The sequence below is a fragment of the Mycotypha africana genome, assembly GCF_025528875.1.
Source record: "Mycotypha africana strain NRRL 2978 chromosome Unknown BDF20scaffold_4, whole genome shotgun sequence".
Lineage (NCBI taxonomy): Eukaryota > Fungi > Mucoromycota > Mucoromycetes > Mucorales > Mycotyphaceae > Mycotypha > Mycotypha africana.
Window position 1 is genome coordinate 734,954 of NW_026515728.1, and position 25,312 is coordinate 760,265.

A 25,312-nucleotide genomic window follows, 5' to 3' on the forward strand; every position below is an offset into this window, starting at 1 on the left:
GGTCATCTTTGTGGTGCTATAATATAATTTTAGAAATTCTTTCTTGATTCTGTTCCATCGATAGCTTCGAGACCTTATAGCTGCAAATGCAAGAACGTTTTTTGTTTAAATTCTCTCTTTCGAATGATGGGAAGTGAAAATGTTTGACACTGTCAGAGAACCTAGATAATCAGGCTATATTCACATTGCTATAGTAATCCATGAATGATGATATGAAGGCAACAAGTTAAAAGTGGCTATACATAGCCGACTACGAAGACTTATTAAACAAGAAGATATGATGGATACCCTTTAAATAATTCCCGTTAGCGCTCGATCCGCTGAGTTTTCTTTATGTGTATCTAAATGACGTGCTTTCTCTACCGTCTCAGCACATGTATTGTATGGAGGCTCTGTTCGACTTGACCCTTTTTTTCTTTGATATGTTTATTTATCGGTTTTATGCGTTTTATTCTTCGTATATAAGGGTAGTAGGACATGCTTCCGGTGTGTTTATAATAGACTTTATCAATGACGACCGACTCTACTGCGGACACACGTACACATATTCGGGACCCATCATCTTGCTGTTACAGTAGCAGTGGAGACACAGAGCAACGAAAAAGGGTCTTCACTGCCCTTTTATCATTGGCCAATTGACATAGATTTTAGGAGTTTCAAATTTATCAATCCCCTCATAAACAAGTCTAAATTGGGGTTCAGTTACATAACTTCTTGCATACATACAGTTAAGTTACAATAAAGGGAAAGGAGGGGATGGTGAAATTGCCAATTAAAAAAGCAATAAAACACACCATGAGTGCGACAACAGCAATATAAACAAGGAATTTCTCGTTGTAAACATGATTTAATTGACATAAATTTGCAAAATGTTGAATTCAGGGCATTCTTAGAAAGGGAATGTTCAGTTACAAATTTTTGTCTCACAGAAAACTCAATAAAAAAAATGTAATTGAGAAAAATAATTCCAGCAAAAACGAAAAAAGCTTTCACTTTCTTTCTTTTCCCTTTTTTTTTTTTATTCCGTTTAGCTCATTTACTTTTTGTATTTGTTAAAGTATTTTTAATCCATTTTTTCCCAGCTTTCTTGACATAAGAAAAGGAAAAGTGGCACGCAAAGGGAGCCGTCTCCATAGAATCAAACTACAAAATTTATTATGATTGAATCACCAGTAGCAAGTGATTCTATAACAAATAAACAAGCAACGCAGAAAGAGTCCATTTATCATACATGTCGTTCGGTCTTGAATGCGCTGAAATACGTAGATGGCTTTGAAGAACTATATGTAAATAACAACGACCTTGCAGCAGATGACAGTCATACCGACGACAATGTCACTGCCACCACCCCTAGCAGCAGCAGCAGCAGCAGCAGCAAAGTAGATCCTTTAACGAAACTTTGGGAGATTTGTAGACAAGGTTCAAGTCTTTGCTATCTTTATAATACCCTGAAACCTGATTCTCCTATTCAAAACAACAACAACTCTTCGTCCGCGACAACCAAATCCAAAGCCTATGTATACCATTTTATTATTGCTTGCAGAGATCAGCTCCATTTTCCTGAAGATACATTATTCACCGTTACTGAGTTATATCAAAATGATACCAATGGATTCGTCAAGGTAAAAGGACATGAAAGATCACTTTTTGTAGACAAGTCTCGGCTACTTATATTGCTATAACCTACCACTAGGTTGTGAATACTGTGAAACGTATTCTTGACTTGATGGAAGAAAAAGGCATAATTCACGTAGAGTCATTATCTGAGGAAGACGTACTCACAAATCCAGCTACACCAAAAGATTTGCGGGATAACGTTGTATATGAATTAGTGTCCACAGAAAGAAAATATGTACAAGATCTAGAATCATTACAGGTACAAATATAAGTTTAGGGTCCCGTGATTTTAAACATTTTTTTTTTCCCTGCTGTCATCATCTCAATAGTTCCCTTTCTTAATTTATTATTATTTATTTTTTCTGTCTTCTCTGTAGAACTACATGAGAGAAGTATCAAGTCAAGAGATTCTTTCTCAAGATACAATGCATTATTTATTCGGCAATTTGAATGCACTTGTTGATTTTCAAAGACGATTTCTAATCCAAATCGAAGATCAAGCAGCACATCCTTCCAAAGAACAGCGCTTCGGTCACCTATTTATTCAATTTGAGGACGCTTTTCAAGTGTACGAGCCTTTCTGTGCCAACTTCCAGATTGCTCAAGATTTGGTATTACAAGAAGCTCATAAATTGCAAAAACTATCCAATATTATGTCCCCCACCTACGAATTACCAGCTATGTTGATTAAGCCCATTCAGCGTGTTTGTAAATACCCGCTTCTTTTACAACAATTGATTAAGGCCACACCCGATGATTGGCCATTTGCCGAAGAGAATAAAGTCGGCTTGGACGCGATCCAAAGAGTAACAAAAAAAGTGAATGAAACGAAGCGATTACAAGAAAATCAGCTAGTTGTGCAAGATCTGAGAAAGAGAATCGTCGATGACAATAACAATAATCATCATGCGCAGATTATAGTAGATAGTGCAGGTCCTCTTCTGTTGCATGACAAATTTACTATGCAAAAACATAACGACCTTTCTGACCAAAACAGTGTGCGTGAGATGACAGTTTTTCTGTTCGAGAAGATTATCATTATTTGTAAGGAAATCAAGGATGTCAATAAAAATGCCATTTCGATCAAGAAAAAGAGAAAAGAAGGCTCAATGGTGATACGTTGCAAGATTTTATTATCAAAATTGGAACTAGCGAAAGGAACCAGTAGTCAAAATGGTAAAGTCAATATTTTATATGCATCTTATCACAAGTAAATCCATATTGATCGTTCTTCTTCCTCCCATTTAGGTCATTACACCTTGCATATTTCATGGATGGAGAGTGAATCGCAGACAATATTATTGAGATGTAGGAACGACGAGCAATTGAGACAATGGCTGAACGTCATCATTGACATTAAAGAATCAACAGCAGCTACCAAAGTGGATTTGGTTTCCGCTCCTCAAACACCACGTATGGACACAAATAATCCCTTACTTTCGTTTGACGAAGACGAGGATAATCATAATACCAATAACAACGAAGAAGCAGACGACATACCATCAGAAAATGTGAATGCCCATAACCCGACGATGATGACCAGAAATAGATCCTATAGCTACCAGCATTATGCTCAACATCATTATCATCATCATCACCAGCATCATGCCCACCAGCCTTTGACACCAACCGCTCATCGATACCCTTCTGAAATAACCAGTAGAAAAGCTTCTTTATCCAATCATAGTACAGCTCGTCATTATTTGAGTAGTGGCGGTGGTATTAGCAGCAGCAATAGTAATAGTAGTAGTACTAGCCATCAATATCACCCTCATCATTTACCTCCTCCTCCTCCTACTCCTCAGCCTCCTTTACCTAGATCTCCTACTGCCTCTACTACAAACATCAATCAAGTCGCTGCAGGTAGTATGAATACTAGTAACGAGCGTTTGAATTCACCTTCTACATTATCGTTTCCTGCTTCCCCCCCTACCAGTTATCCACCTTCGCCTACAGCTACGGTTCGAACCAGTAGTACAAGTACCTCAACAGTCAACTCTACCTCTGTCAAGGATCCTTCTAATGCGAATAATAACGGTATTTTACCCTCGGGTTCTTTGTGGCAGAGAAGGCAGCAACATCATCGCTCCAATGAGATTTTGGACCAGCAGCAACAGCAGCAACAGACGTGCAGCAATAGAAAGAAGATATCATCCTCTTCATCTACAACTTTTGCATCTTCGTCCACCAGCACCAACACTCACTCCCCTACCACTACCACTCCTACTACTTCTTCACCCACAAAGTATCATCACTTTAGAGCGAGATCACAAAGTACTCCAAATATTGCAAGACCTTCCTACACACAAGAAAGCACAACTGCACCTGAAGTACCTACTTTAAGTAGCTATCAAAGAACTGCTTCTTATTCTCAACAACAACAACAACAGCAACAGCAGCAAGATCATCATACGATGCCGACAACTGCCCCTGCGACTCCTGCCCCATCCATACTCAACAATAGTAATAATCAATCGCAGTCCTCGTTATTACTACAACAACAAGATACTACCAAGGTGAAAGTACATTACTATGGCGCCATCTATGTTGTTGTTGTGCCTACGAATATTGAGCTTGAAGAACTAACAAGAAAAATTGAAAGTAAAATCAAGCTCTCTTCTCCTTTAAGCGCAACATCACCAGCGGACGATAATTTTGATAACAAGCCTACCAATATTGGTTTGAAATATGAAGATGAAGACGGCGACTTGATTACTATTAGTTCAAATGAAGATGTACAAATGGGGTTTGAAAACAAAGGGCCTAATAATGCTGTTAATCTTTTTGTTACATAATTTAATTTTTTATTAGAAGAGAATGTGTACATAGTTTCAGTTTAAACAATTCACAGATTTTGAACAAAACAATTATAGAAAATGGAAAGATGATCATTTGTTTATCAAAAAAAAAAAAAAACTTGCTGCCTTAGCTGAGTTAGAATATTTGTTTAGCATAATGATGAACGCATAATTTCTGATGGGATGGATCAGCTTTTTTTTTTTTTTTTCTGAGCCCTTTCTTTTTTCCTTTCTTCTCTGGATCCAATTTCTTCTTCATCACTGAACGTTCTTTCTTATATAATATTAATGCATCTACGAAATGGTATTCTCACTCGAACTGCAAGAAAAGATTGTTTCGCAAAATTCCATGTTTATACAAAACATGTCCATCATAGAATCAATACAAGAACAACTATTAAAAAGGATTGTTTTGAGAAGCCTTTCCTCAACTGATTATGACGATGCAAAAGATTATATTCAAGACAAAGTGACCATCTTTCGATTTCTCAAAGAAGCTGACTTTGATGAAGAAGTCGCTTTACAAAAGCTCGATAAGGTGCTAGCTTGGCGAATCGAACAGCATATTGCTCGACTAACTTACCAAGACTGTAGCGCGTTTTTTTCTGAAGATGGAGCATTGACCTTCTTTCATAAAGTGGATATATCGGGTCATTTTCCCTTGGTGTTTGTCAAATTGGCCAATTTTCCTTCATCGAAAAGATTGTATGCTACGAATACAAGATCGAGAAATACCAGAAGAAGAAAATTAGTAAACTATGTTCAGCCTTATGCTTGTTTTGTTATGGAAATGGCCAGAAAACTGACTTGGGATATGACAAAGGAGCGTATGAAAAGAAATGAACAGTATGTTTTGGTGGCTGAAATTATGGCTCTTGTCGATGTTTCGAAAGCGCCCATGATACCCATCGTAAGCCTTCTTTTTTTTCTTCTATTTTTGTGAGTGAATGGAAGCGGATATTGACTTTATAGGCATTCATCATTCACTTGCAAAAAGGATGCTGAACTGATAAGGGCAATGAGTGTCATTTTGGATGACCGATTTCCTAGCATGGTCGACTCTATACACGTATTCAACTTTAGTTGGGTGTATCAAGGGCTATGGTCAGTCTTGAAGCACTTGTTAAGTGAAAAAGCCAAGAGAAGCATACAATTTAATACAGTCAAAGATGTTCAGTCTATTATTAGTGAAGACTGTATACTGACAGGTAGTTCCTTTTATTAACTATTTCGTTTTGAATGTGAACATCAACCTAACACTTCTTCAACATTGTACGTAGAAATGGGAGGTATCGATGATTATATATGGTCAGTAATGAATGACGTGGTTCTACAAAAATATGGCACTGGTGCGTCACCAAAACTTCCGGAAGACGAGCTTACAAAAGTAGCAGTACGGCCAGAAGCAGAAGTGCAACAGCACATAAGCAGTCGCGAAAATGCTGCAGACACTCTAGTTTCGCCTGTGCGTGTCAAAGATAGGCTCGCTAATAGTACCAACAACAATAGAAAACAAGCTGTGACGCCACTAGATTCAATAGATGCGATTCACACAAGCCCAACCATCGTCACCGCTACTGCAGCATCAGATGCTAGTTCAGATAATGACATATTCTTCGATGCCATCAATGACTCATCTACTTCTTCAAGTCCGTCAATATCTATAGTAAAACAAGCCCCTCAAACAGACTTAGCACAGCTTCCTCGAACGCCGCCTCTTTCTGCAAATATGCCCCCACCCTCGTTTTCATCAGGAAGACCCATGCCGCCACAACCACAACCAGAAGCGATACCCAATCTCAGCAATGCCATACCAGTGACGCCCCCCTTCCCATCTTCGTATGTACAACCGTTCCATGCTGTACATCAGAATATACCAGCACAACCAACTACTGCTTCTGTCACTCAACCCATGCCACATGCGCCCTTTTATTCCTGGGGTACAACAGAGTTACGTACCGGTCTTGACATATTGACCTCGTTTATCACTAAAAGAAGAACATTATCAGCACTCCATCAGCGTCAATGTGAGCAACAACAAAAACAGCAACATCCTCAGCATGCGGCTCCTGCTATTTTAAATCCCTCTTTGACTCCTACATCCTCTTCCGTTATCGTCGTCGATAACCCTTCAACTGCAACTGCGTCTAACGCTGCTGTAAGCACTACTTCATTAGAACAAAAAGGAAAGGAACGTCCAATAGCCCTTATTACCACTGAGAAACATAATCACGATAAGTTTATCATTACATTCCACCTTCAAGCTTTACATAATCTATTCCAGCACTACACCCATTCACTCTTCCATTGGACCTTTGGTCATCGCGGTCTCATTTATTGGGCTTTCCTTTATCTTTTTTTAAGAGGACCTGTAGAAAGCCTTGCTCACCATTCCATCCTACGTCTTCAGCAGTCGTTCATCACAGGCCATTGGAAACCAAGGTCTTTTTTGAGTGTTGGATCAGTGACAATGGGTGTGACAGCTACAGTCGCGGCTATCATGAATAGTGGATTATCATCTATCATAGATAAATTTTCTACTCCCACTGCTAGCAAGAGAGAAGGAGACGGGAAAACAAAGCGATTGAATAATTTGGGTTTATTCAATAGAAATACATGATGAACATCATCACGAAAAAAAAAAAAAAAAAAAAGGGTAAATTATCTATGACTTTTGCTGTTGTAATAAACGCTGCTCTTTTCGTTTGTTTCTCAATTCTTTTCTTTCCTTCTTTTTTTTTCTTTCGATAATCGCTAATAAATCATCTTCATCATCTTCATCCGAATCTTCAAGTGAAGAGGATGATTCAGATAATACATCACTATCATGGCACTCTTCTTCAACAATAGATGGTTGCTGTAATTGTGATGGTTCTTGTTGATGGTTCGAAATAGGTTCTAAAATATGAGTTGGCACATCATTTTCCATACGAATGGGTGGTGGCGTTGGTAGCGCTGCTGATGATGGTATGATTTCACCATTGTTATTATAATAGTACCTTGGACCAGCCAATGGTGGTAGTGGTGATAATGGATGATTATAATAGAGATTATTGGTAGTTGTAGTTGTAGAAGTATTAGTGGTAACATGCGTATTAGAGGCGGGTAAATGAGAATAAATATCAGTTGCAATAGAAGGCGATTTACGATGACTGTTCATGCTATTATGATGTTGATAATGGCCTACAGCATTCATGGCATTATTGTTATAATAAGAAGGTAGTCTATCTGGCGATGAAACAGTTGTTGACTGAGAAGTCTGACGTGACAAATTATGTTGTTGCTGTTGTTGTTGTTGTTGTTGTTGTTGTTGATAGAGTAGATGATGCTGATGATTCGGAGCATAATGCTGTGAATAAGGCATACACTGTGGTTGGGACGGCTGTGGCTGTGGCTGTGGCTGTTGAGGAAGATGCACTTGATTTTTATACTGTTCATAGGAGCGACTTGAACGACAGGAAGAAAGAGAATTGTGAGACTTTTTCGAATTGACAGAGTCTGATCTATTTACAAAATTATAAGCGTCGTCTGCTGTATACGAAGACATGACTGAGTTACGGTGCTGCTGCTTTTTGAGAGAATGCTGCTGTTGCAGTTGATTTTGCACGGTGGGTAGCGAAAGGTTATTATTAGAATACCAAGAAGGCAGAACAATATTAGATGAGTGTCTCTGATTGCTAGAAATACTGGCAGCATCATCGATAGAACAAGTCCGTAGTGACTCTATATCATCATCATCCAGATCTGTATCAATATAACTCTCGTTATTGTTACGTATCACTACTGTATCATCCTCGTTTCCTTCTTCCTCGTCGGCTTCGTCATCATCATCATCGATTGGTATCGCTGCTCTTGGCCATGTTCCAATGACGAAGGGTAGATCCAGGACACAGCTTGTATTCTTATTACTTGTAAATGAAACTGTTACTCTCACTTTGTAAAGAAATCGCACCACTTTATCCTTATATCGGATAGACGGTGGTGTAGAGGTTGGTATCAATAACTGACATAAAATAAGCTGCTGCTTTCCTTCATTTTCTTTTATGTTTAAATCATAGCAAGTCGTTCTCAGAATGCTTTCTTTAAAGACTGTATGTTTACTGGTCCTAATTTCGACTGTTCGGACAAGATCCACTAAAATGCTGTTCTTGCGATGACATGATGTAAAGTGATCGACCAAGACCTTAACAGGTATTATGTCACCTATAAACAAGGTTAAGATTTTTGGTTTGTGTTCAAAATCTAGTTTTTTTTGTTTTGTTTTGGTTTTGGTTTTTTTTGGTTTTTTTTTTTTTTTTTGTATCGTTTACCTCTTGTAAAACCTAATCGTGGTATAGATGCTCTCACCATACATTTCTCATTATACTTTGCCTTGGGTAACATCATATCCTGACATCTTTCCTGTGATATTTTGAATTGTGCTTGTTCAATATCAATAAATTCCAGCAAGTGAACATAGTATTCCATCCTAGGACATAGAGATTCTGGTATCATAGGTCGATCCAACAAGGCATTTATCATATAGCGTATATGAGTCTTTTTACCAAACTAAAGTGACAATCCATGGATCAGCAAGAAACAGTCATTGTCAAGTTTACTCTACTCCTAAACCCTATAGAATTTTTTATAGTTTTGTTTTACCTCCATAGAGCTTGGTAAATTGAGATTTTTTGGAACAGTGAATTGAAAAGGAAAGCTGTGCTCTTTTGCTTCTAAGGTTGTCACTGATTTCTTATCAGAATGCGCGGTGGTAGAGCTGTTATTGGCCTCAGGGTATATTGGTAACTCGACAGAATTGCGAAACAAGGTTGTTGTTTCTTTTTCTTTCAAGTGTATAAAGACTTGTCCATAAAATTGAAGATGAATGCTGTTGACTTTGATAGTACTTTTTGGAGTTACGACCACATATCCTAACCAACATGATGATTTATAAGTATGAACACGCTCATTTTTGAAACCTTTTCCAACATTCCATTGAACGACATCCTGTCGATGGAGAGTTGGTTGTTACCTTTTATTGTTTCACCAGGAAAGTAAAACTTCTCCTCCTCAAGACGAATGTCAAGAATTTTATTTGAAGGCAAATGCTTTGTCAACATAAATAATCGAGAAGTGATATAAATAAGGGGACTATATACAGAAAAGAAGTAAGGAAAACAAGGACGTGTAAAATAGAAAAAAGAACAGTAATGTCCATCCCATTCTCAAAACTTTTGGATTTTTTTTTTTTTTTAGATATTAAAAGAGGAGTTTCAATCATAGCAAATGCTAAGCGTTGGCAGGGCAACAATGAAAAAGTGGCACTGATCTGGGATTTTGGCTGTGTTTGTAGTTCTTACTCAATCAAAAAAAAATACAACACTAAAAGAGGGAATTATTAGCTAAGCTGGATCCATTGGATGGGTACTTAGGGCAATCTGTATGAAAAGAAAACCTAGATTTGTTGGTATTTTATCCAGATTTTCCCGACAACCCTTGGGCTTATGTTCGCTCTTCTTTGTTGATAAACCGCGGCAGCAAGGCTCTTTTGATCGCTGCTATATATATCCTGAAGCGTTATCCCCATCTTCCCCTTGCATCGAGTCAAGTAAGTTTATATGAAAGGGCGTTATGTTTTCTCAACGAAGGAAGCGTCTGCAGATTCGTTCTTGGGGCAGGAGAGAGAGGGGTGATTAGGCGTGACCTCAGGAGTGAAAATCTTGGCTAAGCATGGCGTTATATGAAAATGATTTAACTGATATTGGTTTGCTGTTTATGTACTCTATCTATTATTGCTATTATTCCCAACGATCCTCATTCTGAGATATTTCAGATTCTACCATTTATAAATACAATGTGGAAAAAAGCCTCGCGGGCATTGTCCACCAAGTAACATCCAAACTGCTTTACTCAGAAGTGACAAATGTCAGATTAACGACAACAGATATACGTCCTCATTTCCATCAGAATGGACACAGAAGCACACATATGGTTACAGGACCATCATTCCTTTGCTAAACTAATATCGATGCCAACAGTCCACCAGAGTAACTTTCTTTGTCAGTAAAATTCCTATTGGCTATTATTTACAGTTGTTGATATGGTCTGTATCATCATTTATGAAATGATAGCATTACGAAAGCACATTCACTACAGTAGATATAAAGATGAGTACGGTACTTAGAGGGCAGTAGAGGATGACCATTTATATAAAAGTAGGTGAATCATCAGACAGTTTTCGACGTGGCCGTCACATTTATCGAGAAAGGCTTCTCCACAATTTGCAAAGGAAAGCATTATTGTATATATGCGTGAAATCATAAAGGAAAAATAGTTAGAGAGACTACGGCAATCATAAATTCTACTTTTAATTCCTTCATGCATTAACGCATGCCATTTTGATATTGAGAGAAGGTGATGGAATTGTATACGTTAGCACACAAAGTTGCATAAATTGAGAGAATTTCATGAATACTTCAAAAGGGAGATGTTGCAAACTTCTAAATTGATTGGATGAAAGAGCAATCTTTTAATAGGAGACCAATTTGTATGACTTCTATTGGGTCAAAAAGCAGTCTTTTAAAAGGAGTTACAATTGTTTTCAAAAAGTATATAAAGGCGCTCATTTTTGTGAATTTCCGCTTCTTTTTTCTTTACTCAGAAATCAGCTCAGCACAAATATTGCAGTAGCTTTAATTTCTAAACTGGTTTCCTCTGTGTAGATGGGCCTAGTACTCCTATTGTATCATAATGGTCCTTCTATTCATGTGTAATGCTGGTTGTTGCCACTTGCCTGAAATAGGTGTCTGTCGGTTCCTCGTGATCCGGTAGCATAAGGTTAATGTCAACCAGTCCCATGGGCAGCCATGTTGATGTCTCTCCTCGTGGGGGCTGCCTGGGCAACTACTTTCCTAGAGAGTAGGCTAGAACATCAACACCTTTTTTTTTATATTATAATTCAAATAGTAAATGAAAAAAAAACTAACTATTTCTTATGATAGAGAATGAAGCAGTTCAAAGTAATTGTAATACTACAATTAGTTTTCATCCACTTTGTTCTTTTAACTTATAAAATCAATCTCACTTTTGCTTGTTTAATGCATTGTCAATCAACTTGGCCCACCCATGAGCACAAATAAAAGGATTTATGACAAAAAATGTGTCAGGAACAACACCTTCTCAAAATGTTTTCTGTTAACACTCTTGTGTATTGTTCTTGATAATGTTTGACCTTTGCAGCGAAGAATGTCCATACCAAATTCAACACATTCATATTTTTTGTTCTTCCACGATTCAGTCTTTTCCTCCCCTTTTTCGACAACGAAGCATTCTTTTCTGTCATGTTGCCTGAATTCAAATGTACTGCTTTGATGGGATTTAAATATATTTTGTCTTCACTCATAGGCGATATAGCCATAGATACTTTAGAAGGCATTTTGCAGACAACAACTTTCTGCACTGATAAAGAATTTTACTTTAAGGTATTATCGGTAACGATTGCTTTGATGGCAGAAAGAACGAGAACAAAACTAACTGCTGGTTATTGTTAAGAAAGTCAACGTTGCTTGAATGGCACAATGTAGGGTCGTATTGCTATTCACAAAGAGCCAAATTTTGAATTTGAACAACAAAATGACTGACTCCTTATTTGATCTTGGCTGCTGATATTTTATTGTAACAAAAAAAGAAAAAGATTCACCTCCTTCCCCTTTTTCTCCCTTTCTTTTCTTCGTATATCCTAAAAAAAGAAACGAAAAAAAAAGGGCTTTAGAAATATTACAAAAGAGGGACACAGGAAAAGAAAAGATATGACTTTGCCCTTCTTTTTCAATAAACCAGGAGTCATTAACAATAAGAAAAAGAAACCAACAACAACAACAGAAGCAGCAACTGCAGCAACAGCAGATACAACAACGGTCAAAGATACTTTATACCCGACTCTTTCTTCTTTAATACAAAGAACAAGTGCCATTTCAATTCATGAGCCCATTAGCATACCTCATGTTCAAACAGCATCGTCTTTCTCCAATGCCATTCCTACTACCACTGTAACTACAACAAGAACAACTACTGTAGAAAGCGAAGAACCGGCAGACGAAGATATGGATGAAAACTTCTTTTATAGACATTTAACCACCCATTTTCATCCACTCTTTGTCGAGTCGAGTATTATCTGTATACCACATACAAAGTCTATACAAGGACTTGTCCTTACAAAAGATATCATCGGTAAATAAAACTATCACTCCCCATCATCAAACAATGAAAAACTAATCTCGAAACCATCATTCATTGTATCCCCAACAATAGAATCACATTGCTTTTTGCCTTCTCCTTACTTTTGTGGGCAATACATGGCAACCAAACAAAGACATAAGAACATAGCATTAGATTATCCTCTCATAACGACTTTAGGAGGCTATCAAAAGGAAAAGATGGTGCATGTTTTGGCAGAAGAAACTGTGTCTTACAAGCACAAAAAGATCAAATTGTATTTAATAGATCAGTTATTAGAAGGAGAGACGCCTGTAAGTAGTCGATCCATTGCTGCAACAGTGAACAGAACAGCTCATCTCTATTTGACTATGTTAGAAATACCATCCTCTTCAGCATTACAAACCAACTATTACTATTCCGCCTATTCGCAACTCTAAAAAGTAAAGTTACATAATTCGATATCATGACCCAACCCGAGAAGACATAACAGAAACCTTAACTAACCCTAACATATCACGTATAACCGATTTTGTTAAAGTGACCTGGAATTTCTCAATATCTTTCCACAGAATTTTGAGGCCATTCATGAATTACAATTGGTAGCACAAGAATTTACAGATTCCTATGTCTATGTCAAAGGTTATAACAAATGCACTGTTGAAAGAATTCAACATATCTATATGAAGGCTTACAAGGTAAAACTATAGAACACCAAAAAAGGAGAAGAATGACTAATTTCTGTCGTGTCATTATCAATTGAAATTCATAACTGATTTATTGCCAATTAGACAATATTAAAAAGAAACCAACTTTTGGAAGAATCTTGTAGAATACCTTCTGAGCATGATCGTTTTTTGGAATTAGTTGAAAAGTAAGAAGAAAAAGAAAAAAATGAACAAAAAAAAAAAAGAATTCACTGGGCATATGTCTAACCCTACAGTATCAGTGTTGTAATGAGCTTTTTATATAAAAAAGTTTGGAAGCAGTCCTTACCATCACTTTTAGCATCTCAAGATAATCATATACAACATCTATCTCAGCTGTATTTTAATGTCCCTCTGTCACAATTCGCACTTCGATATCCTATCTCAGAAATGGATAGATCTTGCTTTCAAAAAGCCATCGGTATGTTCCAGCAGCTCAACTCTCCACACTATGCCTCTGTGCTCGATCCTCATGCGGTGCCTTCATCTACTGAGGCTGCATTTACGCCGCTGGAAAAGTTGGCGGCATTGAAGTCGACTTTAAACATCCTATCCGATACAGTGACAGAGTTTATCCAGCATTTTGAAGGGAACACGGCCGCTGCTGCGACAAAAGGAATCGATTCTGCTTCTCTGACCTCGGATGAACTGATTCCGCTCTTGGCTTACGTAATGATTCAAAGTCAAGTAGGCAGAATTGCTAGCATGATCTATTACATGCAACATTATAGGTTAGCGAGGATGCAAGAAGGCTCAGTGTACAACTTTGTCTTGGCTACCATGAAAGCTGCTTGTGAATTTCTGAAAGATGATCCCCTTTCACTGCAGCAAAAATATCAGCAACAACAGCTGGATTTGGTTACTTTGAGTGAGCGTCCTTCATTACCCGCCGTCAAAGTGCACGAAAGAAAGAAAAGACCTTCCAGTATCTACAGCATGCGATCTACACAGTCTACAGCTAACCACTCTCCTCTTCCAGCTGCGATGTTGGCTGCCACTACCCCTTCTTCTGCTAAATATACTTTACATCATCGTAAATCTCAAAGTGCCGACCTATCATCTACTAGCTCCACATCGTCTATCGCCTCGATAAACAATACCCACAGTAAGCGAAAACCCTCCTCGTCACCCGCTGCTACTTTGAGTCCCAATGCATCGAACACAACCTTACGACCTCAACATTTTGTGCTGCCCCAATCGCACACCCTATCACAAAACAGAAAGAGCCTCGATATACCCAATGACTGGTTATTACCTTCAACTCATACCAATAGTAATGTCAACAATTACAACTATATACCTTCTCCTACATCTCCTTCTTCTACCGTGTCCATTTCATCCACTGCTACGAATACCACTACTTCGCCCTTATCACCTCTATCGACACAAATCCCTCCTGTATCGCTATCACTGTCACCGTCCCTTTCCCCGCAACAACAGAAAAAGCCTTTTCACAACCACCATCTCAACTCTACGAAACCGCTGATTTCGACTACCTTTCCATCCTTATCCAGCTCAACGCCTTTACTGAACAACAATGACAGTCATCCTGGGGAAGAGTCTGATATCACGAACAATGACAGTATCTCCAATTCCTCTCTTTCTATAAATATACCCAAATTAGGCAGATCTTTGAGTGCCTCCACAAACAACGATAGTCATCAGGAACAACAGCGACAGCAACAATCTACAGAACAACATCCTCGTTATTTCAGTAAAAGATCTTATCAACGGAAAGCACCTACCGTCATCAACCTTAATTTGAACCGGCTTTCGTTTTTATCCGATCATCATCACCGTCCATTGACTTTCAACCAAAAGAGACCGGCTTCCATTTGCTTAGACACAAGATCCTTTCACAACAACTGTAGTAGTAATAGCTGTAACAGTAGTGTCTATAGTGCTGATAATAACAACGATACGGTCTCAACGACTTCTTCCTCTACAACAGCAACAACGAAAGAAGAGCTCATGGGTGATTTCTTGTTGGGATTAAGTCAATTGGACGGTGATGTTGTAGGTGGTAGATCAGGTACTCTAAGAACGACGAGTAGCAGTGCCTCTTTTAAAAAATAACAACTTTCTTTTTTTTTTTTTTTCTTTCCTTTTCAATACATCATCGTTTATTCACAATATACATATCTCTTTTTTTTTGTTGTTGAAATATAAAATATATTTGATATTTGTGGTGTCCAGAAAAAAAAAAAAAAAAGAAAAAAAAAATTCATGCTGTCCCTGAAGTGTTTGGGGGAAGTAATTCCATTTTTTACATTGTGACTCTGTGAACTGCTGCGGGCGGGATCCTTTTTTTTTTTTTTTCTCAGCACTGCAACTATGCAAATTTGAATCAATTATTTTTGTATTTTTTTTTTTCCTTTTCCCGTATACAGCATCTGTTAATTAAAGGGAATAACACAATGGATATACGTTCTTGGGTGTCTGACAATGCCATGAAGGTTGGAAAAACATGTTGATAAATAGTAATAGCAAAGGTTTGTCTCACGCCATTTTATTTATAACTTTCAGCTTTTGGGCATGTCTGAAAGCACAATAGTCGATTTCTTGATCGCTACCGCTCAAAAGGCGTCGTCACCTGAAGATCTGTACAACAAACTAATTGGTGCAGCTGCAAAAGCAGATGATGATACCCGCCAGTTTGCTTTGGAACTCTTTGGTCGTGTACCTCGTAAACAAAAAGCGGGAGCAGCAGCAGCAGCAGCAGCAGCACAAAAGGCACAACGTAAAGAAAGACAAAAGGAAGAAGCCGAATTACGGAAAGCCAACAAAGCATTCAAATTGGTATTGGATGAGCCTGACGATGCTATTCACGCTGCGAGAGATGAAGAAGCTATCAACTTGCGTAAACAAGAAAAGAAGTTACGCTCAAAGAAAAAGAGAAAACTTGAAGAATTAAGTGACGATGAAGATGACACAGAAGTGAAGACAACAGAAAGCATACGACAAAAGAATAGTAAAGCATTGAGCTATTGAGGTCTTTTACCAAAGGAAATTTTATTAGTCACTAACAGAATCCACTCGTTTTTGGTTTGGTTTTTTTTTTTCATTTGGATAGAAAATGAGGAGGCTACAGAGGAAGAAAAAGAAGCACAAGCTGAACTTGAACGATTAAGAGATATTCAAGAACGTGATGAGCTTGCTGAACGTTTAAAAGAAAAAGATAAGAATCGTACAAAACGAATTGTCGAAGATCGATCTGGCAAAGAAGGCAGTGAGGCAGCGAAACGACGTAACCTAGCCGACGATAAACAGGCACGTCAAGCCGCTCTTCCTGAACTAAGGAAACGATCCAACCAAAAATACCTCAAGATGCGTGAAGAGCAAAAGATTGCTCTTTTAGAGCAAGAAATTGCCGACGACCGAAGATTCTTTGCCGGCCAAAAGTTGACGAGACGAGAAAGAAAAGAATTAGAATATAAAGAGGAATTGCTGAGACTCGCTAAAGCAAGACGACAGATCGATACCCAAGAGGAAGGGTATGTTATGCCCGAAGACTATATTACGGAAAAGGGCAAGATTGACAGAAAGAAGAAGGAGAGTGCATTGTATAAACGATACGAAGAGGATGAAAAATTTGAATCGGAACAGGACGTATGGGAACGATCGCAAATCCAGAAAGCAACAGCAGCAGGAAAAGGCGGATCAAAACAACCAGAGGACGACTATGATTATGTGTTTGACGAGGATCAAAAGATCGATTTCGTTTTATCAGCCAAATTAAATGAACCCGATGCACGCGATCAAGAATTGTTAGAGCAAATGGATGCAGCTGAAAGAAAGGCAAAGTCGATTGACGAAATTCGGAAATCATTACCCATCTATGAGTACCGAGACAAGTTGCTGGATGCTATCGATCAATATCAAGTATTGATCATCGTCGGCGAGACGGGTTCAGGAAAGACGACTCAGCTGCCTCAGTATCTGTATGAACATGGGTTTACAAAGGGCGGTAAAAAGATTGGCTGTACGCAACCGCGTCGTGTGGCTGCTATGAGTGTGGCGGCGCGTGTTGCTGAAGAAATGGGTGTGCTGCTGGGCCAAGAAGTGGGTTATAGTATTCGTTTTGAAGACTGTACATCTGAAAAGACATGCGTGAAATACATGACAGATGGTATGCTGCTGCGTGAATTTATGACAGAACCCGATCTTGCCTCTTACAGCTGCATGATCATTGACGAAGCGCACGAAAGAACACTTTCCACCGATATTCTGTTTGGTTTAATCAAGGACATTGCACGATTCCGGCCTGATTTGAAGTTATTGATCTCTAGTGCCACCATGAACGCTCAAAAGTTCTCAGAGTATTTTGATGATGCGCCTATCTTCAACATTCCTGGTCGACCCTATCCAGTAGAGATTTACTATACCAAAGCACCCGAGGCAAATTATTTGCGTGCAGCCATCACTCAAGTACTCACTATTCATGTTACCCAAGGTCCTGGCGATATTTTAGTATTTTTGACGGTGAGTGACTTGATTCTCTTCTCTTGCAGAGCGTCGTACATAGGGAGTACTAACAACGCACACAATACACCTACTTGTTGCGATATGGAATGTAGGGTCAAGATGAAATTGAAGCAGCGCAGGAAGGTCTGCAGCAAGCTTGTAAAGCCTTAGGAAGTAAAATAGCGGAACTCATGGTATGTCCTATTTATGCGAATTTACCATCCGAACAGCAATCTCGCATCTTTGAGCCAACACCGGAAGGAGCACGTAAGGTTATTTTGGCTACCAACATTGCCGAAACCTCCATCACGGTGGAAGGCGTCAAGTTTGTCATTGATCCTGGGTTCAACAAACAAAAGACATTCAACCCACGTACGGGTATGGAAGCGCTTACTGTTGTGCCCTGTTCTAGAGCTTCTGCTACACAGCGTGCGGGTCGCGCAGGACGAACAGGGCCAGGTAAATGCTTCCGTTTGTTTACTCAGTGGGCGTTTTATAACGAAATGGAAGAAAATACTACACCAGAAATCCAACGAGTCAATTTATCGAATGTTGTTCTTCTATTAAAGGTGAGATAAAAACAAAGTGGGGGTGGGGGATCTCGTTCTGCTCGGTTTATTGTGAAACTCAATATTTCGCCCTATTTGGCCCTTCCCTATCTATAGAGTTTGGGTATTAATGACTTAGTCAATTTCGATTTCATCGATCCTCCTGTGGAAGATACTATGATTCGTTCTCTCAGTCAGCTTTACGCCTTGGGTGCCCTAAATGACCGTGCTGAACTCACCAAATTAGGTCGTCGTATGGCGGAATTTCCCATGGATCCTTGTTTGTCAAAGGCAATTATTGCCGCAGAGAAATACGAATGTACAGAAGAAGTGGTATCCGTGTGCGCTATGCTATCAGAGCAAAGCTCTCTCTTTTACCGACCAAAAGACAAAAAGATCCTGGCCGACACAGCACATCAAAATCTTGTGAAACCGGGCGGTGATCACTTAACCCTGTTGAATGTATGGAACCAATGGGTGGAGACGGACTTCTCCGTACAATGGTGTTATGAGAATTTTGTACAGATCAAAACATTGGAAAGAGTTAGAAATGTGAGAGATCAGTTGGTGCAGTTGTTAGATCGTGTCGAAGTCAAGTTAGTGAGTAATCCTAATCCCAACGATCCTACACCGATACAAAAAGTAAGAAAGCTTGGACATAAGTCATAGGATGGACATAGAGGCGTGATGGTAATGGATCTATTTCTTCCTTTTTCTTAGGCTATTACTTCTGGGTTCTTCTTTAATGCTGCAAGACTGAATAAGTCGGGAGATTCTTATCGTACCATCAAACAAAATCAAACGGTTCATATTCATCCAAGCAGTAGTATGCTAGAAAAGAAACCAAGATGGATTGTCTATTATGAATTAGTACTGACTAGTAAAGAGTACATGAGACAAGTAATGGAAATACAATCTTCATGGTTATTAGATGGTAAGCCCTCTTTTGCACTACTTTTCTTTGCGTCGTATTCGGAAACTCATTGTCGTCTCCTTATCTACTTCAACTTTAGTGGCGCCGCATTACTATAAACAGGGCGATCTTGATAACTTGGATGATAAGAAGAAAATGCCTAAATCAAGGCAATAATAAAAGTTTTCATAGAAAAAGAAAAATTAAATTAACATAAAAATGATCAGATAGGGATCTGTCATTCAAAACCCTTTTTTGCTGTCCTTGGGAAATGTACTGATTTCCTTTATTTTTTACCCATTACATAAGACTTTTTGTAAAATATATGAAAACCTTACGCTTCTGATCCAACGGATCATGTACACGCTCAAAGCAGAGTAAGTTGCTAAGTTTTTGGCGAATGCAAATCATCTCACTTCGATGAAAACTCTGCATTTATTGAAATGAATAGATGGGAACAGGAGCAACTTTTTAAGAACAGTGCTATGGGATGAGAGTTGCTTGTGTATGGATTTCATCAAGCTGTCCAACAATGAACCATGGATCGCTTGATAAAGGAATCGCTGTTGAGCGAATCTTTTCCGTGACTTGCTAGTTGATGATACACTTCAGTAGCTTAACCTTGTGAGTCAGCCTGATGAGTTATGAAGACAAGCTATCATTTACGCTTAATGCTAAACAACCCAAAATGGATAAGGCACTTGTCTAAAATTTTTGATTTCCCCACATTTTTCGGGTTTTTTTGGGTCTGGCAAACAAAATTCAGTCGACTTTCATGTGAAATGGAATATGCAATAGAAGATCAGTATGCAGAATAGATACACTGTATGATTCATACATATCTTTTAGTTCATGTGTCTACTAAGAATTGGCAATTTAACTACCTGACTGGATGGCCCTTTTTCAAAAAGACGTTCGTTTGAAGAAAAGGAGATTTTCGAAATGGCCTTTATCTGATTGGTCAATAACCGGAAGAACCGTATGAATACGTGTGTTTTGTGTCAGTTCTCCACAAATTGTAAAAATTCAAAAAAGTTAAAAAATGCCCCTTTTTTTTTGGTAGTACCCTCCATGTCGAAGTAACAATTATGTTACTTTATTTTTTTTCATAAGTTTTGAGTTTTTATTCGTTTCACTTTTTTTTTCCTTTTTTCTTTCTAAACCTCTCTTTCTCTTGGATCTATCTACGTATTCTATACCACATAAGCTTAGATTCTTACATAGCTTCGTTCAGGCTCCTATCCCCTCCTTTGCATCATCTTAGTTTACTCATAAGCATAAAACAATGGCAGATAACATGAATATCAGCAAACTAGAGCTCTATAGGCGTATCTTTCAGAAGTTCGCTTCCGTAGAACTGCCCTCACAACAACAACAACAAGGTCAAGAGAAGGAAAAGTTTATGACTAAAGACGATTTCCTCGCTGCGGTTGCACCTGGTGAGGATTTCAAAAAGATTCAAAAAGAACAGTTCGAACTTCTTTATCGTGTTGCTTTGAACAATAACAGCAAGTCCGCACTATCATCACAAAAGAAGAAGGAAAAGGAAGAAAACGGTTTGATCTCTTTCGACGATTTTGTCATATTCGAAGATTTATTGTCAAAGGCAGATGCGGAGTATGAAGTAGCTTTCCGTTTTTTTGATATTCATGGTACAGGCAAGGTGACATTTGAGCAATTTAAAGAGGTCTTATCGAGCAACATGCCACCTGATGCTGTCCCGTTTGATTTTAACTGTGATTGGTTGAGATTATACGTGGGTGGTGGTGATAACGATAAACAACAAAAGGAACTATCGTATCAAGAATTTACGCAACTTTTAAAAGATTTGCAAGGAGAAAGGCTACGTCAAGAATTCAAACATTATGATAAGGATCAAACGGGCTTTATTGAGCCTGAAGACTTTAAAAAGATCATTTTGGACGTTGCCAAACACAAACTATCAGATGATGTGATTGACCATTTACCCACCCTTTGTAATATCTATAACAATGGGAACAAGATCAGTTTCTCCTCAGTTGTCGCCTTCCATAACGTGATCAGGAATATTGACATGGTTGAGTCTGTGATCCGTACAGCGATAGAAAAGGTCTCGGATAAGAAGATTACAAAAGTGGACTTTTTAAAGTATGCTCATGAAGCATCTCGTTCTACTGCATTTACACCTATGGAAGTCGATATCATTTTCCATTTTGCTGGCGTGGACGATGATTCTGGAAGACTAGGTTTGGAGGACTTTGCTCGACTTTTGGATCCTCGATGGACGTATCGCCAATTACAAGCAGATGCTGATCAAATTCATATTGACTCCCCATTACAGGAAAAGAGAGGAGTCCTCTGGCAATTGGTAGAAAGCGCTTACTCCTTCATTTTGGGTTCGGTTGCCGGTGCCATTGGTGCCACTGCTGTTTACCCTATCGATTTGGTCAAAACACGTATGCAAAATCAAAGATCAAAAATAGTAGGAGAACTGTTATATAAGAACAGTTTGGATTGTTTTAAAAAAGTCTTGAAGAATGAAGGCTTTACTGGATTATATAGAGGATTGGGTCCTCAGCTTGTGGTAAGTGTGGCAGTAAATGAACAAGGGGTATACCATCCTCGTTGTGTGTGTAACCAAAGTGGCTGAATAGAGATGAGTCAGTCAGTATGAATAGCTAGCTAATCGTTTGCCCTTCAAAACTTTAGGGTGTTGCTCCCGAAAAAGCCATCAAATTGACTGTCAATGACTTTGTTCGCAGTAAATTCACCAGCAAACAGAACGGTTCCATTCAATTTTGGCAGGAAATGTTGGCCGGTGGTGCAGCCGGTGCTTCTCAAGTCATCTTTACCAATCCTCTCGAAATCGTCAAGATCCGTCTTCAAGTACAAGGTGAGCAAGCAAAGAATCTTGCTGGTGATGCTGCTGCTGCTGTTCCTCGTCGTTCTGCTATATGGATCGTGAAGCATCTGGGTATTGTCGGTCTCTACAAAGGTGTTGCTGCTTGTTTATTGCGAGATGTTCCTTTCTCTGCCATTTATTTCCCCGCTTATGCTCACCTCAAGAAGGACCTTTTCAAAGAAGGCCCTGATCACAAATTGAAGATTTCTGAACTATTGATGGCTGGTGCCATTGCCGGTATGCCTGCTGCCTATTTTACAACACCTGCTGATGTCATTAAAACACGTTTACAAGTGGAAGCGAGAAAGGGACAAACGACATATTCCGGTATTCTTGATGCGGCTCGAAAGATCTTTGCCGAAGAAGGTTTCAAAGCATTCTTTAAGGGAGGCCCTGCACGTATTTTCCGTTCCTCACCTCAGTTCGGTGTGACTTTGACAGCTTATGAAATTTTACATCAGTTACTGCCATTACCTGGCCATGGCAGTGCTGCTAATACTGTATCAACAGCTGCAACCATATTGCCTAATCCTACGCAAGCAGTAGAACAAAGAACTTCTTTCCGCTCTTCAAATGCTCTGAAAATGTTATTAGATCTTGATTATAGATTTGGTGTCTACTCTGCTCCTAAGACTACTACTGCGAGTATCACAAAGGAGGCTTAAACTATACATATAATATAGTTTTTACTATACATGAAGAAATACTACTAATAGCTCCCTACCTTTTGTACCTAGATCGTAATATACTTTTGTAAATTCTCTATTTTCTCCCTTTCCCTTCCTTGATTATTTTTTGTTCATATTTATAAAAACTGCTTCCATCACTCTATTTCAAATATAGAGTAACAACCAAGTTGCTAAAATTGGTATGCTTTTATTCTTTTTTATCCTTTGAAGACTGCTTTCGTTGTTCTTTGTATTTCTTCAACTCTTTCAAGAGTGCCATTAGCAAAGGTACAGAGATGGGGACAAACAAAGGCATATAGATGGCATATTTATGCTCATCAGGAAAATAGAGCATAGAAACCATGGTGGGATCAAAAAAGGCCATTTCTGCCAACTCAATAGCCTCGATTGATGTTTGTAATGCTTTGATATAATCCTTTTCAACGTCCAATACTTCATGAACGGATGCTAAGGCATTGAGAGAGGCATGCACTTTATAGCTAATATGATCTTCTACTACCATATTAGGTATTTCTTCCACCAACTGGGCTAGTGATTTGAGGGTAGAAATGGTATTCACAACATTTTCGACCGTTCTAATACGAATTAAATTGTCTTTTTCCAAAGTTGTGATACCTGTCTTTTCAGCATTCTCGAAATAAATTTGGTCAAGATGAGGCAGCTATCGAGCAAAAAAAAAACAAAAACAAACAAACACACTGTCATGGTTATCTTGAATTGTTTCGATTCCTTACTGGAAATTTACTTTATCAATATCCTCTTACCGAAGCGATTGACTCATCATGGTCACGGATGCCTATCAAGCCTCTCAATTGTGATAAAAACAATTTCATAACGGGCTCAAGGCCGTTGCTTGTAAATCTATACTCGCCCTTTGCTGTTTTTGGTGCATTTTTAATAACAATGCCGCCCCATCGGGGCACGAGAAATGCATTTGTCCGCAACGGTTGGTCTAATGAGAGACATTGTGGGTTACTCTACCATTATCGTCTTCAAACAGACTTTTGCCTTTCGTTCTATAATCATTGCTTCTTTTTATTCTACCTTTTGAATCATGTATACGCAACGGTGACTCTTCTTGAGAAGGCACATATAAAATGAAGTTAATGCTTAGATGTGAAGTGATAGTTGATGCTATCGATTAGAAAGCAAGCATCATCAGTAAGCTATTCGTCTTCCCAAACTCAGGTTAAGGTGACTATTTCAAGTCTCGCTCCTACCTAGGTTCCATTCGGCAGAATTGACAAAGTGTGGTAAATGTTGTGGTTGAAAATAATAGTAGTTTGGTTTGCCTGTTATTTCTCTGTAATTTGGTTTTAACGTCAAAGGTGCATAATTTTGGATCTATGAAGTAGGGAGAATCAATCAGTAACCTTTGCCGTTTTATGTTTGATAGTTTCAATTTGACTTTACTTGTGAATTGATTGTAAAATTGGATACAACAGAAATTTCGTTCAAGAATGGCTGTAAGTATTGGTCAACAGCCTCGCGAATATCCCAATCCATCTTTACATTTTCTGGGTTATTGTTCATCAAACTGAACGTCGTTTCATATTTAGATGAGTACTGTAGTGTACGCATACTAGCAATGTCATTCTACCAGAGATAGTTAGAGTGCCATTCTCCTATTTAACTTCTCTTTTTTATATTGTGATAGAGTGCTTCTTACTTTTGTTTTGGTATCTACATGGCATGCTGTACCACCAATTTTCTCGTTCTCATCCAAATAAACGGTTGGGATAAATGTTGATAACGCCTCAGCGATTCTGCTCGATGACAGTTCCTTCAGTTTCATAACGCTGATTCTGTCATTACCAACAAAGGCTTCTTGTTTTTCTCCTTTTTCAATACGGATAAAGTAGCTGCTAATAGGTACATTATTGGTATCTGCATACCCATCTGCGACTTCCACTTTGACTTCTATTGGAAAATTGTAGTTGTACTTTTTATTGCTCAAAGCAATTTTCAGGCTATCGTTGATGTCTAGTGTTGTTTGCTGTATGTTTAGGGATTTTGGTATAAAAATAGTGAACTGTGTCGGCATAACTAAATCGCAAGCCTAAAGCAAAACCTCAAGAGGAATTAGGATACTACTTTTCGTCACTGCATAAGGTTAATCCTCCCCAACCCTTACCTGTTTACTGTACCAGGCTTCTATTTCAGAAAATGGCAAGTTTGCCCTATAGATTTCGGTTGTTTTCCACCAAAAGGGTATACCTATTAAAACCACAGCCCAAAAAGCAAACACGACCAAACGTGTTACTTTGGCTGTGCAGATCAATCATGTCATTCAAGTCAGACTCTTTCAAGTGAAAATTTAAGAAAAAGTTTCCGTATTGATATAGGCAGTACCTGTATCTTCAAACTCCATTAGTTGAAGGAAAAGAACGAAATGGGTAAAGCGAAACTTTTGCAGATGCAGATGCAGATGCACAAATAGCACGATGAGTTATAGTTTTTATGCCCCCTCATTAATCTCTCTCAAATTACGTAAGCAAGTTT

The 25,312-nt window shown here is 38.5% G+C and overlaps 8 protein-coding genes across 8 annotated transcripts; 6 read left to right on the forward strand and 2 right to left on the reverse strand.

Moving 5' to 3' along the window:
* Nucleotides 1-1,305: 1,305 nt before the first annotated feature.
* Nucleotides 1,306-4,528, forward strand: BDF20DRAFT_863738 (uncharacterized protein). Its single transcript, XM_053080694.1, has 4 exons — nt 1,306-1,622; nt 1,694-1,876; nt 1,995-2,793; nt 2,866-4,528. The coding sequence occupies exons 2-4, from the start codon at nt 1,727-1,729 to the stop codon at nt 4,410-4,412; spliced, it is 2,496 nt and encodes an 831-aa protein (XP_052937103.1). The 5' UTR covers nt 1,306-1,622; nt 1,694-1,726; the 3' UTR covers nt 4,413-4,528.
* Nucleotides 4,529-4,615: 87 nt separating this feature from the next.
* Nucleotides 4,616-7,069, forward strand: BDF20DRAFT_863739 (uncharacterized protein). The gene is made up of 3 exons (XM_053080695.1): nt 4,616-5,325; nt 5,413-5,623; nt 5,696-7,069. Exons 1-3 carry the CDS (start codon nt 4,717-4,719, stop codon nt 7,033-7,035), a joined length of 2,160 nt encoding a protein of 719 aa, XP_052937104.1. The 5' UTR covers nt 4,616-4,716; the 3' UTR covers nt 7,036-7,069.
* An 11-nt stretch (nt 7,070-7,080) lies between these two features.
* BDF20DRAFT_818293 (uncharacterized protein) lies at nt 7,081-9,514 on the reverse strand (the record flags this gene model as incomplete). The annotated part of the gene is made up of 6 exons (XM_053077348.1): nt 7,081-7,373; nt 7,872-8,001; nt 8,200-8,618; nt 8,726-8,963; nt 9,057-9,238; nt 9,427-9,514. 6 exons carry the CDS (start codon nt 9,512-9,514, stop codon nt 7,081-7,083), a joined length of 1,350 nt encoding a protein of 449 aa, XP_052937105.1.
* Nucleotides 9,515-12,202: 2,688 nt separating this feature from the next.
* On the forward strand, nt 12,203-15,391 carry BDF20DRAFT_912109 (uncharacterized protein; the record flags this gene model as incomplete). Its single annotated transcript, XM_053083915.1, has 6 exons — nt 12,203-12,623; nt 12,705-12,922; nt 12,987-13,051; nt 13,150-13,306; nt 13,400-13,482; nt 13,552-15,391. 6 exons carry the CDS (start codon nt 12,203-12,205, stop codon nt 15,389-15,391), a joined length of 2,784 nt encoding a protein of 927 aa, XP_052937106.1.
* A 264-nt stretch (nt 15,392-15,655) lies between these two features.
* BDF20DRAFT_434877 (uncharacterized protein) lies at nt 15,656-16,544 on the forward strand. Its single transcript, XM_053075445.1, has 3 exons — nt 15,656-15,771; nt 15,842-16,252; nt 16,389-16,544. Exons 1-3 carry the CDS (start codon nt 15,733-15,735, stop codon nt 16,443-16,445), a joined length of 507 nt encoding a protein of 168 aa, XP_052937107.1. The 5' UTR covers nt 15,656-15,732; the 3' UTR covers nt 16,446-16,544.
* BDF20DRAFT_434588 (P-loop containing nucleoside triphosphate hydrolase protein) lies at nt 16,362-18,362 on the forward strand. The gene has a single exon (XM_053075443.1). It carries the CDS (start codon nt 16,643-16,645, stop codon nt 17,948-17,950), a length of 1,308 nt encoding a protein of 435 aa, XP_052937108.1. The 5' UTR covers nt 16,362-16,642; the 3' UTR covers nt 17,951-18,362.
* A 2,175-nt stretch (nt 18,363-20,537) lies between these two features.
* Nucleotides 20,538-22,786, forward strand: BDF20DRAFT_817836 (mitochondrial carrier domain-containing protein; the record flags this gene model as incomplete). The annotated part of the gene is made up of 3 exons (XM_053077292.1): nt 20,538-20,729; nt 20,775-21,803; nt 21,929-22,786. 3 exons carry the CDS (start codon nt 20,538-20,540, stop codon nt 22,784-22,786), a joined length of 2,079 nt encoding a protein of 692 aa, XP_052937109.1.
* BDF20DRAFT_434734 (phosphatidylinositol-glycan biosynthesis class S protein) lies at nt 22,776-25,267 on the reverse strand. The gene is made up of 8 exons (XM_053075444.1): nt 25,163-25,267; nt 24,945-25,078; nt 24,480-24,869; nt 24,224-24,406; nt 24,031-24,154; nt 23,855-23,944; nt 23,575-23,762; nt 22,776-23,471 (listed from the first exon to the last, which is right to left on the reverse strand). Exons 1-8 carry the CDS (start codon nt 25,179-25,181, stop codon nt 22,998-23,000), a joined length of 1,602 nt encoding a protein of 533 aa, XP_052937110.1. The 5' UTR covers nt 25,182-25,267; the 3' UTR covers nt 22,776-22,997.
* Nucleotides 25,268-25,312: the final 45 nt, after the last annotated feature.